The sequence below is a fragment of the Hydractinia symbiolongicarpus genome, chromosome 6 (assembly GCF_029227915.1).
Source record: "Hydractinia symbiolongicarpus strain clone_291-10 chromosome 6, HSymV2.1, whole genome shotgun sequence".
Classification (NCBI taxonomy): Eukaryota; Metazoa; Cnidaria; class Hydrozoa; order Anthoathecata; family Hydractiniidae; genus Hydractinia; species Hydractinia symbiolongicarpus.
Genome location: NC_079880.1, coordinates 12,559,256 through 12,576,799, shown reverse-complemented (window position 1 = coordinate 12,576,799; position 17,544 = coordinate 12,559,256). Strand labels below are relative to the sequence as shown.

At 34.3% G+C, this 17,544-nt stretch overlaps 1 protein-coding gene across 1 annotated transcript; it reads left to right on the top strand.

The window, feature by feature from the left end:
* The first annotated feature begins 9,337 nt into the window (after positions 1–9,337).
* Positions 9,338–11,947, top strand: LOC130647314 (uncharacterized). Its single transcript, XM_057453114.1, has 4 exons — positions 9,338–9,491; positions 9,564–9,835; positions 10,647–10,728; positions 11,027–11,947. The coding sequence occupies exons 1-4, from the start codon at positions 9,422–9,424 to the stop codon at positions 11,287–11,289; spliced, it is 687 nt and encodes a 228-aa protein (XP_057309097.1). The 5' UTR covers positions 9,338–9,421; the 3' UTR covers positions 11,290–11,947.
* The last annotated feature ends 5,597 nt before the right edge of the window (positions 11,948–17,544 follow it).

Sequence of the window (17,544 nt, the reverse complement as noted above, 5' to 3'; positions counted from 1 at the left end):
GTTTTTTGATGACGTCATCAACCCGTCCATTCCCGAAACGGATTCAGGGACCCAGGTTTAGATATGGAGCTTGAAGGTAACATTAGATAAGACAGATACCCAGTTAAATATAGTTAAACTGGGAAGACGCCAGCTAGCTATTTATGCTTAGTAAAACACATATGAAGAGAAACAATAGCAATATAAAAATTATGACATTTACAGTAAGTTCAACAAACCAAAAGTTTCGCTAGCACATTTGTTTGATAACATTAATTATGCAAAAAAGTGTAAAAAAAAACGCGGTAAAATATAAAGAATTTGAAGCTCTTAAGTGACTTTTTCCTGGCAAATGCGAGTCTGCCTGACACGTAACTGTAGCGACATAAAAACATAACGTCTAAAAATATCTAAAAAGTTCTTACCATTTGTGAATCCAAATCTACTTTAAACCCAAGCTTTCATTTTCTACTTCTAACTTTTCTTTACTACTTCTAGCTCCACTCTTCACTTTCGAATTAACTTCTTGTGGCTTCTAACTTTACTTGTGTACTTCTATGTTCACATAAAATATATATAAAAAAGAACAGAGTGTAAAACCAATTGGCAAATTTTTAGGCTAATTAGTCAGATTAGAAATGCAAAAACAAAGTTTGAGTCATAATTCATGTTAAAACAACAACAATCAATTTAACAGTTCATTTTACGTCAATTTTTGCACTAAATTTCCAACACAAAATACATATTCTAAATAATTCCTATGATTTTCCTCAAAAGTTTAATCAAAATATAAAAGATGAGAGGTGAGCGACAAAATCAAAGTTTGCAGAATTTAATTATTTTGGTATATATATGTCTATTGATATATGCCCTTTATAACAATATTTCAATCCAAAATGTGAAAAAGAAAAACAGTTTGCAACAAAATCAGTTATTCTGATGATATTGCATACACTTTTTCTCCACAAAAGTGTAAAAAAAGAATGGTTCTAGGAAATACTTCTGATTCAACAAAAATCAGTATTTGTATCTTGTACTCATTAAATATTACTCAAAATTTCAAAAAACTGCGATTTGGAACGCATCAAATTTATAAATAGAGAGGGATCAGTCATTTCGGTATGTTGTCCTGCCCGGTAAGAATTTATACAAAATATAAAAAAAAACACAAGTTTTTTCGGTGTTGTACTCCCTCAAAAAAAGTTGAAACTTTTCTTAATAAGACAAAATGTCATAAACAAAAACATTTAAGTCAGAATATCTAGAACAACAAAAATCACTAGGCTTAAAGTACAAGAACTACTACATGTTAAATAAAAATCTTTTCGTCATATTCCATGTAACCGATGTATATAAGTTTAGTTACACAAAATGTGAAAAATACATTATTTGCATACACAAAATGTGAAAAATACATTATTTGCTTAAAAACAGTCCTTAAACTCTTCTTAAATATTATGTAATACTTTTTTAAAAGTTGTTGTGGCTTGTTAATTTAAGCTTAAAATGTCAAATGAAATAAGTTACAGTCACATTCTTAGCAAAGACCACTAAGATAACACTACGATAGCTAGCTTAGCTACATGTAAAAAGCAACATACAACTGAAGCAAACATAAGCTAGCTACAGCAGCTAATAGCTGGTCAGTTAAATATAAACTGGAGACTTAGCTTGGTATAAAGAACATGGCTACATATTTATAAAGTCCGAGCTAGCTAGCTATTAGGTTGTTGTTGGTGTGGTTGGTTTTATGATGCTAGCTAACAAACATGTCTCGCATCAATAATATCATCAAAACTGAAAAAAACATAAACAAACCTTACAGAAACCTTTCTATACTTCATTTATATTCCATGCCCCTTTTTAAATGCTTTTGTAAAGATTTATTTTGAAGGAAAGAGTAGAAATTGCTTAAAAAGAACAGCCATCTTTTTTGCAAACACAATTTCCGTTACTTTGTGCTAGAACTTCATTTAACAAACCACATAAAACTCGCAGCTTTTTACAACAAAGAAGACATAATTTTTTCGGCGACTTCAAAGAGAATTTCGGCAACATCAAAGGAAAATGAAGACATCCATTTTGCCTGTCACAGAGACACGGAACTGGCGTATTATTATATAGACTAGTCTATAAAGCCCGTGGAGAAATCCACTTAGGCAAAAGGTCAATAAAAAGAGAGTTTGTTAGATGTTTTGCTGACGTCAGCAGTGCAGTCCAGATATAAAAATTCGCGAAATTTGTTTATTCTTAGTCTGTTATGTGTAAAGGTGGAAATGCTGGTTAAAATAATGTACATGAAAATAATGTACATAAAAATTTTTTTTAGAAATTTGTATACCTGTTGCCTTCATCGTATAGATCTTGAAACGCTGATCAAGAAAATGTATTGGATCATGCGTCTTTGACAAATGGTTGCAGAGATATTAGAGTTTAAAGGTTTTTCGAAGACGTCATCAACCCGCCCATTCCGAAACGGATTTGGGGATCTAGGTTGGGGAAAATTACCCAAATTAGTCCCTAGTGGTACCTAGTCACCCACGCAGTGAAAAATCATTGACGTCACCACCTTGTTTCCAAGTTATTTGGCCTCAAAGTTTTAAGTGCACTGTAGTGGCTTCATTAATTTAATATAGGATATTGACGTTAAAGTAGCGTTATTGACGTCGCGTCGTAACGTCAGAAAATTTAACATATTAGACATGCATTTTTCGGTTACTTCAAAGGAAAATGAACATATCCACTTTGCCTGTTACAGACACACGGAACTGGCGTATTATTATATAGACTAGTCGATAAAGCCCGTGGAAAAATCCACTGAGGCAGAATAAAAATTTTGATGACGTCAGCAACCCATCCACAAAAAAAAGTAGAACTGTGTTTCCACGTTGCCTCTATTGTGTAGAGCTTAAACTGCTGATCAAGAAAATGTATATGATCATGTGCTTTTGATGAGCGGTTAATGAGATATAAGGGTTTTAAAATTTTGCTGACGTCAGCAATGGCCAGTCAAACCCCCCAAAACTTTTTTTTAGAAATTTGTATACCTGTTGCCTTCATCGTATAGATCTTGAAACGCTGATCAAGAAAATGTATAGTATCCTATGTTTTTGACAAACGCCTAAGGAGATTTAAGGGCTTTAAAATTTTGCTGACGTCAGCAAAGTCCCTATCAAAAGTTCCAAAAAAAATTTCTTCACAAATTCGTACACCCGTTGCATTCATCGTATAGATCTTGAAATGCTGATCAAGAAAATGTATAGTATCCTATGTTTTTGACAAACGCCTAAGGAGATTTAAGGGCTTTAAAATTTTGCTGACGTCAGCAAAGTCCCTATCAAAAGTTTTAAAAAAAAATTTCTTCACAAATTCGTACACCCGTTGCATTCATCGTATAGATCTTGAAATGCTGATCAAGAAAATGTATAGGAACGTGCACTTTTGACAAACGGTTGCAGAAATATTGGGATTTGAAGGTTTTGTGATGACGTCATCAACCCGTCCATTCCGAAACGGATTCGGGGATCCAGGTTTGGGAAACTTACCCAAATTGGTCCCAGGTGGTCCCTAGTTACCCACGCAGTGAAAAATCATTGACGTCACCACCTCGTTTCCAAGTTATTTGGCCTCAAAGTTTTAAGTGCACTGTAACGGCTTCATTAATTTAATATAGGATATTGACGTTAAAGTGGTGTTATTGACGTCGCGCCGTACCGTCAGAAAATTTAGCATATTAGACATGCATTTTTCGGTTACTTCAAAGAAAATTTCGGTAAGATTAAAGGAAAATGAACATATCCACTTTGCCTGTTACAGACACACGGAACTGGCGTATTATTATATAGATTAAAAGTGTTTTCTTCGCCATAGTAAAATTATTATATACCAGAACATACAAAAATGCACAATGAAACATACGAAACTTTTCGGTGTTACTTACCTTACCTGACGATTTAGTTTTGTATTATTAACTTGCATACTATTATATGTGGCATTAATATTGGGACTGAACACATGTTACCTGCATAAATTGTTATGATATTAAACTTGATTTTGCGCAAAATAATAAGTTTTTAAAGTTTAAAGTCAGTTTTATCTGCTTGTGTCGCAACGTTGTTTTATCTTAGGCTTTTGGCTAACATTAGAGGTTCTTTCATATTTAGAATGTTTAGATCATATCATTTTTCAACAGCAAACAATGACATAAAAATACGTACATGATAAATTTGTTCATCATATGTGACGTTTTTATGTCATTATTTTCTTATTCACTTTGTTCAACCGAAAATAACCTCTTGATACACTTTCGCCATTAGACAGAATTTTTTCACTGTGAATCATCTAACCCGTAGCTACGAATAAAATTGACTTGTGAGTAAAAATGGGTGGGAAGTTCTATTAAAGCATGCGCTATCAAGCGCATACGTATCTTGCCTCAATTACTACAAAAATAAGTTACATTATTGTTTTGATCATATAACAATTTGCTTCTTAAAATTAAGTTCTTCCTATTAACATGCAAATCCCCATTTAGAATAAAACTTAGAATAGGCATTTGGATACGTATTTTTCTTATATTGTCGAGGAGCGTTGCGAGCTACATCAGCCCAGCGATTATGAATTTCCAAGTTCCAAAGTGGCTGTAATCTTGTTCTCAGATGCACCAGCTGTCCCGAGGTGCATTGCGAAAATTCAAAATGGTGTCCCTGTCGATGAAATATTACGGCCTAAAACGGTAATGAGATCAAAATTTTATTTAATATTACCATCATGTTCCGCATTGTAAAAAACAAAGCAATTTTAATTTTTGATCCAAAACAAAAATAATTTTCCATGAATAGAACAAATTGAGACTGCTTTTAGAAGTTGTGTTCATACTATTAAAAAAAACAAATTAAAGTTATTTGCAGATCAGGTTTAACTAGCTCTTATTAAAATATCGTGTGTAAAGTAAATCATTATTCACAATCGATGGATACCATCATCCGTCAAATGTGAGTCAGTACCAACCTCGATACCAGGTCCTGTTGTCTCTTTTTGCATATTGGACGGCGGGACAAACATGGCCCTGATAGAGGCTGGCAAAAAATCTGTAATTTTCGCAGATTTCTAATTAATGCACTCGTGTCTCGTTTATCCGGTTTGCTCCCTAGTCTTTGGTGAGCGAGTTTCAATTTAATTATTAGGGTCCGGACTTTATTGTGATCGGTGGAAACGTAACTTCTTAGTAAAGAATGTACCGGGAAGACTTAGGTTGTTATGACTCTAAAGTATATATTGATGTTTTAAAGCGTATATATATTTTACATTTTGCCTGAAACCAAAGCAAATTATATATTTCCAGGCTTTTGTTTAAGGGCAATGATGTGGTGGCACTTTTGCCTAGTAGAATTGGAAAATCAATTATTTTTCATTTACTTGCTGACCTTTCCTAGTTAAAAATGAAAAAAATATTGTTTTGGTCAACACCTAAATTCCATTCTAAATGGTCAGGTAGAATACTTGAATGAAATTGTTTTTCTGCTGCTGTATTGAACTTGGAACAGTGGAAGTTTGAGGCAGATGAGAGCTTGTTTGGGATTAGTGATGCAGTGAAGCAACCTCGTCCCCAGGGCATCTTGTATCTTTTCTGACCCCGGGACGGCGATACGAACATGGCCCTGGAGGAGGCTGGTCCGATATGAAACCTGATTGGCGCGGATATGTCAAATAATTATTGCGTCATACAAAACATTTTGGCGAGGCGGCGAGTCTGTGACCAACAGGAGGAAGCTGTTCGTTTTAAAATGGCGGAGGTGTATCAGCAGTACAAGTTTTTTTTAAAGTGAAAAATTTAATAAAAAGCATTACTAAGCAATGAGAGTATAAAATAAGACATCATAAAGTAATACTGCTTACATGACAATATTTCAATAGCTGGGAATGTTTAATAAAGCTAGAAAAGTTGTTAGCTAGCACACTATACCTAACACAATATCAAGGTAAGAACAAAAGAAAGAAACTCAATTTGTTTCCAAGTGGCCAGGTTTGATTTGCAGCTTTTTGCAAAGACTGACGTTGCATAAAATTGCCGCCCATGTCCTTTATAGACAAAATAATTTTGCACAAAGTATCGAAAATGTTTTTTTTTTACAAAATATATATACATTACGTTTGAAATTATATCAGGTTGTTATTAGTGGGCATGTTTTATTACCTTATATGCTTTGGTTACTATAAAAGATATAAAAAGCCAATAGGTTAACCGTCGGAGCCATTTTATCATTGAATGCACATTTATCCGGCCTAATTCAAGAAAATTCAAATTGCAAAAGCTTCAGTAAAAAAATAAAGTTATTGACTTGAAACTTGTTAAGGAGTACCTTTAAACCTATCTGATAAAATATAAAATTACACCAGGCATGAAAAATTTAAAAAGCCATTTTGAGGAAGAGAAAAAGGTAGGAAGATTTTCTTAAACTGATTCTTGCTAGGCCTTTTTTAACAGGCTATGAAGAAATTTCAGAAAATCGAACTCAATCAAATTTTATTGAGCGCTCAATTAGGCATATGGTTAAATCCAGGATGTATTGAAGATGGTGGTAGATATTTAACAGCTCACCACTGTGATATATTATCTCAAGAGTTTTAATACAAATTACAAAGAAGTGAACATAAAAAATCACAAAAAAGTCTAAACCGAGTATATAGTTTATAAAGCGTCCCATAACTTCAGTAAAAATTAAAATATTGACTTGAGATTTGGTATGATATGGTTTTAGATTGGTTTGATGAAATTGAGCCAGAAAATAGTTCTATTATCATCATACATTCTGAGTTTCAGAATTTAGCCCTTTTCAAAGACGCCGATAAGCCGTTTTGACAGCATATCAATTTTGACCAAGATACAGATTCAGAAAATTTTAAAAGCTATTCTAACCTCAGAAATGTCAGATAAGATTCAACCTAAAATTATGCTAGTAAACAAAAAATTTAGTTGCAAGGAATGTCTCTTTGCTGACATCTTTTTGTGATAGGACGCTCTTATGAGAATACTGAATTAATCTTCACGGTTAGCTAGTTTGGCATTTTAAATATTTTCCAAGCAGAATGATAACAATAAATAGATGTATATATCAATAAAAATCGATTTTTGAACAGCAGCAGAATTTTGATGAGCTCTAAAAAGTGCGAATTTATGAAACTAATTTTGGTCCAAAATCCCCAAAATAATTTCCTCAAAAAATTATTCCCGAAACATTTTTTTCTCAAGGTAGCAATACTTTGCTGTTCGTAAAGTCGTATATCAATTCTTTCTAAACTATTAAGGCAGTGATACATTAAATCGAGAAAACAGATCACACGCAGACTTGTCGTTCTCGATTTTCAAACCAGCATAATGCTTTTGATAAAATTTTTGAATTATTTATGTTTTAAACAGAAAAAAACCTTGTTTTTGTATAAATTAGATGCAAATTAAGTGTATATACAAAATAAATGTGAGCTTGCTGAGTAAAAAATAAAAAAGCTGCAAGGCGTTTTAAAACATGTCATTAAGAAAAGAAAAAGCAGAATTTATCAGTAATGGGTGGCTTTTTGGAAATGTTAAGGCCACAAATGTAAAAGAAAAAAATACTTCTAAAGTAAATACTCTTCTGAAGCCTTTTTCACCCAATATAACTGCAAGCAGTGAGTCCACCATAGTTGAATTCAGTTTCAGCTAAGTATTGTTTAAATACAGCAAAATCTTTGTCATCATATAAAAGCAGTAATGCAGACACAGGTATGAACTCACGGTAAATGAGAATTCTAAAGTTCAGCCAAAATGAATAAAAAATGTAAATGTTAATATGAGGTTAAATTTCTGCCTAGCTACTTTCAGTCGGGCACCTAGAATGATACGAACATTTGAAAATTATGTAGCCATATCTGCACCTTAGAGAACCAACGAAGTGCTATGTTCAGATGGGCAAATCATTTACTAATTTCCAAGTTTCCCCTAGCTACAAGTTTTGCAACCCAGTGCTTGCTAGTCAACCAATTCAGTGAAATACACATAACTAAATTGCTTGAATTTCTTCAAGTAAACAGCAGCCTAAATAACATTATTGTATATTTATACATTTACACAAAACAATCAAGGGCAATATGCGAGAAGTTTGTGTGTTGCGATGAGAGGAATCAAAACAAACTCGCCGCACGCATCTGTGACGTAAAAGGCCGATCTCGCTTAGCTCTGCAAGGTTATATTAAAACTTTGGTACATTGAGACAAATCTCATTAAATATTACACACAGAAATACTGTGTATTGGAGGGTCACGTGACGAGGCCTCCTTCAGGGCCATGTTCGTATCGCCGTCCCGGGGTCAGAAAAGATACAAGATGCCCTGTGGACGAGGTTGGCAGTGAAGGAATACGACAAAAATATTAAAGGGAACCCAATGTATAAAATTATGTTGGGCTTATATTATAAAGCTCTAAATGTTGGTTAACAAGTCTTTTTAATTTCTTTAAAATACTCCTTTCGTTCTCAAGCTATTAACATTTAAAAAATTTCAGAGTTAATTAGCTGCATAAATTATGATGTAATATTTAAGCTATAGCAAATCTTGACAATTTCTGTCATTAGTATATCAATATTGCTAAATATTTTTGTGAACATTGTTTTGTGTTTTAATATAGCGAGTTCCATTTATATATATAATATAGCTTTATAATCTCCTGCAATAGGTAAAATCTGTTTAATCAGCATGGCAAATACATGCAATCCCTTATCTGTGTTTTCGTTTATGTAGCTAGCTACGCTTACTTTATATTCTAATGTTCAGTAGTAATAATAATAATAAATAACTAGTAGTACCTATCTATCTGTACCTATCTTTTTACACGCTTGTTTTAGCTAGCTAGGCAATGTCATGGCTGGTTGCTATTATTAATCTGATCGTAAGCAGCATGTAGCTACCCACAAGTACATATAAGTCAAGAGTAAACTAGGTACTTCAATCTAATTGAAATTCTAGATTTTTTTTGGCAAAATATTTTTCTTTGATACAAAACATGTATGCACAGTGTCGGCTATCTTTATTGTTTACAGTTAATCTCAGCATGAATATTTCACAGACCGAGTGACTTTTTATCTTTCGCATAATTAGGTGAAAAGTCTCGACCAATCCAGGATCTTCTTCGTCAGACCTATAAATAAGCGCAGCGCCAATAAGAGACAAAAAGTCCGGGAAACGAGGTTGATTCAGTATGTAAAATATAACCTGGGTACGAAATTTAAGTCTACTTTGTGTTACGTTAACGTATTAATTTTAACTGTAGTATAGTGACCATTATTATTTTTTAATTTTTAATTGTAAGTGTAAACCAATAAGCAAAGACGTCCATTGTTCCCTTCTGAGAATATAATAGAACAATTTGTGGCATGAACCATACGCCTTTATTTTGTGCCAGCTTTTCATGAATGTTAAGATGGCGAACGTGTGGAAATTTTGTTGTGAAGTTGTTTTAATACTTGTGGTTGCTAAAGGTATATATATTATGAAGGAACCAGATAAAAAAACACAGATGGGATGATAAACGGAATATTTTTTATTTTTAGAAACTTTGGGTGGTTGCACACAAGATGGATTGTCTTATAAATGCGAAAGTGAAGTTGATGGAAAAACTACAAGTGTTGGTGTAACATTGGTAAATTGCAAGCCACCAAAAATTAAAATTGAACTGACCATTGAAGCGATAGAACTTAGTTATGAAAAAGAATTTGACTCTTCAACAGATATTCCAATCCCCGGAGCATCACTTGGTGGACTGGCTGGTTTGTACATTAATGTTCAGTTGAAAGATGACTCTAACGATAACATACACATAAAGGTATGTTATATGTCTTAAATGTCTGTCCTTCTCTTGATATTTCATGTTCTGCTTTGTGAACTTTTTTTTTAATTATTCCTGTTGTTTTTCCTTTTTTTTTCTTCACTTACTTCCTTTAGTCTGGCTATTGTTTACTATTTCCTTTATTTTTTGAAAGATTAAGTCGTTTATAAAATGTTGTACATGAAAAGGTACGTGCATTGGCAACTTGGTTAATAAAGAGGCATCGGCGTTTCTTCTTATTTAGCTCTGCTTACATGCAGAAGTAATAAAGTACATTTCTCCTTGTAACCTCATGGTATTTTTTGGCCATGAAAAAAAATAATAACAAACATTCCTCTATGCTGGAATTTATAAGTTTGCGTAAACTAAAAAGTTCGAGGGGAGCTCACAAATCTAGGAGTAAGAAAGGGCGAAAAGGGGCGCAAAAAAAGGCGCAAAAAAGTGATTAAAACTTATAAATGCAGCATGTGGGCATAGTTGGTAACAGAATTACCCAGAATCCTAAGACATTCACAAATCTGTTTGTTTTGCCAGCCAGTCAAGAACTTCGATTATTTTGATGCGGGTGACCAAGCTTTATTGTCCTGCAATAGCCATCGTTAACATATCTAGCCAAGCATGCAAATGACTCAAATTATATAGCAATTCATTATTGGTTTCTGACGTCGTGAAATTACCGACTTAATAATACCGTAAATATTTCTTTTTAAAATCAACAACAGCTTAAACATCCTAATTTCGTTGCCAAAGATACATATCTTGACGTAATGGAACCACCGGATTATTTTAGAATTTTTTAACTTTTTAGATCAACCTACGAGTAAAGACCCTCATTTCCACAGCAACAATACCAGTTATGGACGAACGTGTTGCACACAATGATTGCAACGGTAAGTTACTCAAAGAAAGGCCAAGAAAGCAAGTTTCTAGTGCTAGTTATGCTTAGCCTTACACGACAAATTTTGGTTAGGTATGCTTTACACGACGAATTTGAAAAATATATTTCTATAGTGCAAAGCTATTCAGAGTGAATTTGTCTTGTGTACATTGTAATTAAGTGTTTTCCAATTCTGTCGTCTTAAAGATCAAAGATCTCAAATAGCAATGCTTTACTCTAGCCTTGTGACGTCCAATTGAAGCAATAATATTGTAGCTGTGCCAACTTACAGATTTTGTTCTCTTTTTTAGAATTCCTTGTGTGGTGGTATTCACAAAAAAAACCGATAAGAATTGTTATCATAGTTGGAGCAATCGCACTGGTGATTGCATTAATCTCGTGTTGCTGTCGTTGTTGTCGTCGTCGTCAACGATCACAATTTGTCATGGCACCAGCGATGTCACCAGCCAACATCATGGTTGTAAATACTTCCAATAATATGCAAATGACAGCGCCACCGCCATATACCTCAAGCTCTAAGCTTCCCTATTCCAAATTACAAGAATACAATTGACGAAGCTTTACTCCAAATCACGTTGTATGAAGTCCGGATCATATAACTGTAGATACAAATTGTACGAAGTTGTTCCTATTTGTTATTTAATGAGTGTTTAGAAAGTTAAAAAGTGTACGCTAAACGTGGATGCTCAGGAAAGGTTGAATTTTAACAAATTTTTACCTGGGAACATTGATTTTTTGAAAAATATGAAGAAATTATTTTGACATGTATAAACCAGGAGCGTCGAGTGATTTCAACCTTGTTCCCATGTCAGAACTTGACAATACCTGTATACTACTATTTTTTATTTAACATTTTATCGCAGGAAGGAGGAAAGTGGTGTAAAATCCGAACTCTGGAAAGTCTGGGTACAATTTCTGATTTGTGAGTCATCCCTGTGTGCCCGTATTTTATTGCATCGGTAATGTTATCATTATTGACCGTTAGTGGGGCTTTATGAGGGTCCAGAGTCATAGAAGAGAGAAAAATAAAACACATTGCTTATTCATATATTAGGATCAGAAGATTTCAGGGGACGCGGCAGCAAGATGGCGCATGTTTTTCATAAATTTTTATAATACTTTTATATGGAGTACTTGTTATGTAGCTAACGATTAGAAATTAGTTTTAAATAAAAAACACATTTAACTTTTTTTTTTCAATTCCTTTCTTGTTTTTTCCGTGTGTTTTCTTTAAAACAATGAGCAAACGTGATTATTGAAGTGCGCAAGAACTAGAGTATCGATAGTTGTCTAGGTGAACAAGTGAAATTTAAATATAAAAGAGTCATGGCGTACCCACCCAGCCACTATCTCCTTCATGAGTACCCTCTCTTATGCTCTTATCGCTTACCCCATGTTAGAAAAGATACAAGATGCCTCAGTTGCATTGAAGTGAATATATAACATTTGTTTGCTAAGTAGCCATCTGTTTCAATTCTTTTGTTCACACGATCTTCCAACAAGGCAGGGAAGTCACTTCATTTCGCCTATAAAGCTGTGATTTGCGTGAATAGACAGCCTATTTTGCAACAGTCTGTATCCGGAACACGAATAAGTATTCTTAAAACACCCAACATATGATTATTTTCTTTTTTTGGTTAATCTTACAACAAGTGAAAAACTTTATCCTCACATTAATTTTATAGTTTACAAAAAAAACACTGATTTGTTATTCTTTGACTAAATTACAAGTCCGGCATATACTTTTAAGACTTCAGGTTTTTTGTTTGAAAGGATACTGGCTCAGCTACAATGTTGTATATAATGTATTGTAACACTTGGTCTTCGTTGAAAGATACATTGTCACGTATTATGATAGCTAATTATACGAAAATTTAACCAAAACATTGAGTCAACTGGTGTGACCTTAAATATTAACTCCTTCCGGAATCAATGAGGGTAGCAACGCTCGCATTCGTTTGAAGCTTCTTTTAAGGCAAGTGGACCAACCTCGTTTTCAGAACATTTTGCATTTGTTGTGATGCGATAAAGTGCATATCGGTATAAATACTTCTACTACCGTCATTCTTCTAATTTAATCCTCCGGTAAAAATAATTATTTTGAAGGAGTCGTACTAATAAGAAGAGGAAATAAAATACCTTGGAAATTGAAGTTGATTGTCGTACTAATAATTAGAGTAAAATAGGAATCAAATCGTATTAAATTAGGGGTTGAAAAATTGAAAACACACTTTTTGGTACTTTTTCTTTTTTTTTTCTTTCTTTTTTAAACTCTTATTTATACCAACTTTTCTTCTCCCTTCAAAGTTTTCCACTTCCTTGAGAACTTTCTCTCTCATTTGATTGTGAAGTTTTGCATCGACTGTTTTGAAGACAAAATCAGCTGGTATCTCCATACCTCCTTGTGGAAGATCGAATGAGAATCTTCGCTCTCCTGTTACCTTTATTGATAACGTGCCTTCGTATTTAAGAAAAAAGAATATCAGTTGCGAGAGAAATTTAGGCACATGTCCAATTGTTTGTCCATTATCTAATACAGCAATGGAATATTTATCTTCAACCAAAGCACCCGGTCTCACTTCTGGTTCGCTCGTTAAAATTGATCCTATTTCAGCTTTCCATTGCTTCCATCTGTAAATATGATAACCTCTGATGCAACAAGGAACAGTAAATTCTTTTTCCAATGGTATTGGTATCTCTAAATCAAGAAGTAGTAATGGAGTAATATCGTCGGTCATTTTTCTACAACTTTTCTGAGTACGTCGAGGTAGAAGCTAGCATCAGGCAAATACTGACGTCTTTGCATTTCGAATTCAATGTTTTTGTTCGGAGGAAAATCCAAATGATATTGCGAGCTCATTGCATTGCAAATCGAATGTTTCTTTTCATAGAGGAAAACCCAAATGATTTTACAAATTCAAAACAATCGATTTGGAGCACTCTTTTCTTTTGTCAGTGCTGTTAGTCTGTCGCGCGTGGTATCATCATGTCAACCCAAACCAAACTGTTTGGCTATTTTCAAAGCAACGTTAAAAACCAACGAAAGCGTCAATCAACAATATCCTCTTATTTTGCTCCTGGAACTGCAAAAGATGACGACGTGGTTTATTTAGGCAGTAAGTAAAACTTTAGTTTAATGTGACTCAAATTATGATTTCAACTTTGAAATGAAAGTGACAGAATAACTCATAGGGGTGATTTTTTTTCTCAAATACTATACATTTGAGTTTAAGTTATTATTTGCTCAAGGATTCTTTCTATTATTATTTTCAGGAAAAATAGCGCCTCCTCCAAGTAAGAAGCCTGTTGGTAGGCCACCCAAACCGTACACAGGTGAACAGATCGAGCGAATGATAGAAAAAAATCACGACTTCAACAATCTAAAGCAACAATCTCAGCATTTCGAATCGATCATATGTAATTTCTATCTACACCAACGAGCCAATATCGTCGGTGGAAACGAACACACAACACGTAAGAGATTCACTGAAAAAACGAAAATCGAAATGCGAGAACACTACGCACTCACGAAAAGTTATACCGAATCAGCCAAAGCTTTCCATGTGCACGAGTCAACTCTTCGAAACATCGTGAAAACTCCAGGCAGAGCAGTAAAGCTGAGTGATAAAGGGAATCGTTCAGGAGCTGGTCGACCAATAACATATCCGTTGTAAGTCGAGAATGATTTGATTCGATGGATTCTTGAACTTAGAGATTTGCATGTCCCAGTGTCTGTTCTTGCGTTACAAGAGAAAGCAAAAGGTGTCGTCCAACCTCACAATCCTGATTTTAATGCTAGCCGAGGCTGGGTCGCGAAGTTCTTTCAACGACATCGTTTGTCACTGCACAGCAGGACATCAGTGAACCAAAAGCTTCCACGTCAATTGGAAGAATCGATTTCGAAGTTTTATGCAGATGCCGGTCGTTTCATGAGAATTGGGAAATATCCCAGATCATTGGTGGGAAATATGGATGAAACTCCAGCTTTTTTCGATATGGTCCCAACAAAGAGCATCTGTAAGATCGGTAGCAGAGAATGTGTTGTTCGAACGTCAGGGAATGACAAGAAACATATCACAATCGTTCTTTCAGCTGCTGCTGACGGTACTTTGCTACCGCCGATGCTGATTTTTAAAGGGAAGACCGAAAGAACTATCGGAAAATTGCGTGTTCCTGAAGGGTTTGTCGTAAAAACTCAAGAGAAAGCATGGATGGATGAAGATCTCATGATTGTTTGGCTGGATGAGATATGGGTCAAATATGTGAAGAAAATCAACAAAGAGCTCGGATTGGAAAACTCCCTGTTAACCTATGATGCCTTTTCTGCTCACAAGACAGACACTGTGGCGAGTAAGCTGAACGAAAACAAATCAGATGCCTTAATGATCCCAGCCGGTTTTACTTCAAAGTGTCAGCCAATGGATGTATGTATTAACAAACCATTTAAAGCAATTCTACGAAAATGTTGGGTCGAGCATGTCAACAAAGCAGTCGAGAAGATGCCCACACCTACACCTAGCGATTATAAGCTACCTCCGCCAACCAGACTGGACATGGTGGATTGGGTTGAAAAGGCATTCCAAATTATTTCAGATGACAAGGATATGATAATGAAATCCTTTGATGTATGCGGAATAACTACCACAGATCCTTCGAAAGTCCGAAGTGGCGAATTTTATTCAAAATGCATGAAAAAAGCTAAAACCATCCTAGACAGTGACGATACTGAAGACGATCCATTTACTTTGTAAATTAGATTAAAATTTTTCATGTTTTTTTAAAAAAGAAAGTTTGAAACAAAAAAAATTACGTGTTTTTTACTATTCGTACTATAATTAGAAAAAAATTTGACCTTTATCGTACTAAATTAGAGGAAAATCTGAAATTAGTAATTATGGACTCGTACTAATAATTAGAGTTAAATAAATTATTTCATTTTGCCAAAATAATTAATTCGTACTAATTAGAGGACGGATTAAATTAGAAGAAAAACATTCTAAATGTGGATCAGTTTCTAGAATGAGTGACGTCATCTGCCTACAACCTCGATCCCAGGGCTGATCTTCTTTTGCTGCTGCATACGCAGCTGGTTAGGTTTAAATATAGGTGCAATGCTTTTAAAAGATTAAATGCTTTGCCACATGATTTTCTTCAACTTTTATCGCTATAACGCAAAAAGCGTCGACTCATATGGCGCAACGCATGCGCAGTGAAAAGATATTGCCGCTGATTCGGCGCAAATAATGAGCTACACCTCAGGTCACAAAGTTAAATCCGACTTTGGCGCCTTAATCGCTTGCGCATTAGCTTTTGACTAATCAAAATAAGAAAAAAATAATTCTGTATAATTTGTTTACATGTGCACAACAGCAAAGTGGTATGACATCACAACTTCCCCACAGATTTTTAACCAATCTTTGATATTAATTAGTTTCTAAGTTAAAATGTCTTTTTTTCCAAAAAACAGTCTGCTGATGGTGCCAACTTCTGAACGAACGTATTGAAGCAAATCTTCTTACCGTCGCTTTAATAATAGCCGTCGTCTGTTTCTGCGCGAAATGGTACTGCGATCGAGACACACGGACGAAACGCATTATAAAGAGAATGGGAAAACCCGTGGATTTATCCACGAGCCACCGAGTAATCTTAAATAGTACGAAATTTAATTATGTTTGTTCGGGTGATCGTAGCTCAAAACAAGAATTAAGCTTTTTAGATAACGGTCACATAAGCAAAGAATGATACAAGTAACCAATCAAAAGGCAAAAATTTTGTTTTCAAGTGGCAAAAATTAAAAAAAGGAAAGGCTTATTTACAATTTTGCTGCGTAGCGTTTTGAGGACATTTCTCTAACTGGTCTGCAAGTGACTTGTGTTCTCGATCGTGGCCTGTAGAAAAAACACTAATAAATTTCCTCTAAACAATCATAAACGAGTTTAATTTTAAATTACTCCCTGTTAATTCCCTGTTACTCATTTTTTAACTTCTCCGAAAGAGATTAAGGGGCCCCTAAGAAGCTCAGTGCAGTATAATTCTTTCGTAGTTTTGTAGCAGTTCGATTTTCTTGATGATATTGGGACGGCGTTCTCAAGAAAAAGCGCTTTAGATAAATAGACACATTTCACGGTTAAAGAACCAACATCATTAATACTGAGCTAAAGTTAAAATACATTTTGGTCGTAATAGGTAGAAGATGGTTTAATCTATCATATAACACCGCCGTAATATAAAGAAGTGAAAAAAAGGCCTTGGGACGAGGTTGTTACTTTTATTGAAGTTGCCAGTGCGAATGTTTTCCAGACGTAGTATTTATGGTTGTTTTTGTGTAGCAATATTTAGATCAGAATTTTGGAATCAGGTTCAGCCATTACTTTACTTCAGCCATTAATATTGCTTCTGTTTCGTGTAGTTACATTTTTTAAATTTCTCCTATAAAATGAAGGGACTGTGTAAATATTTGATCTCAAACACTTCTTAGATTAGCATAAACTTTTATTTCCAGATCTTTTTTAACAAAAGAAATCCAAGAGAATAGACGCATATCAAACAAAAGTCAATTGAAACGATAATGGTAATAAAAAGAACATATCTGCCTGGCAGTCTCAGGACTTCCTGAAAACTTTGGACACCAATTTCAGCTCCTTATGTAACGCTCCTAATAAAAAAAACTCTATGCAGGAGTACAGTGGGTTGGTTAAAAAGAACCTTTTGGTTCATTGCATCATACTTGATCGCGAAAGAACAAAAATGATTTTTAATTTTTGATTTTTAGTTTTTGATTTTCAATCTTTAATTTTTTTTCTTTTAA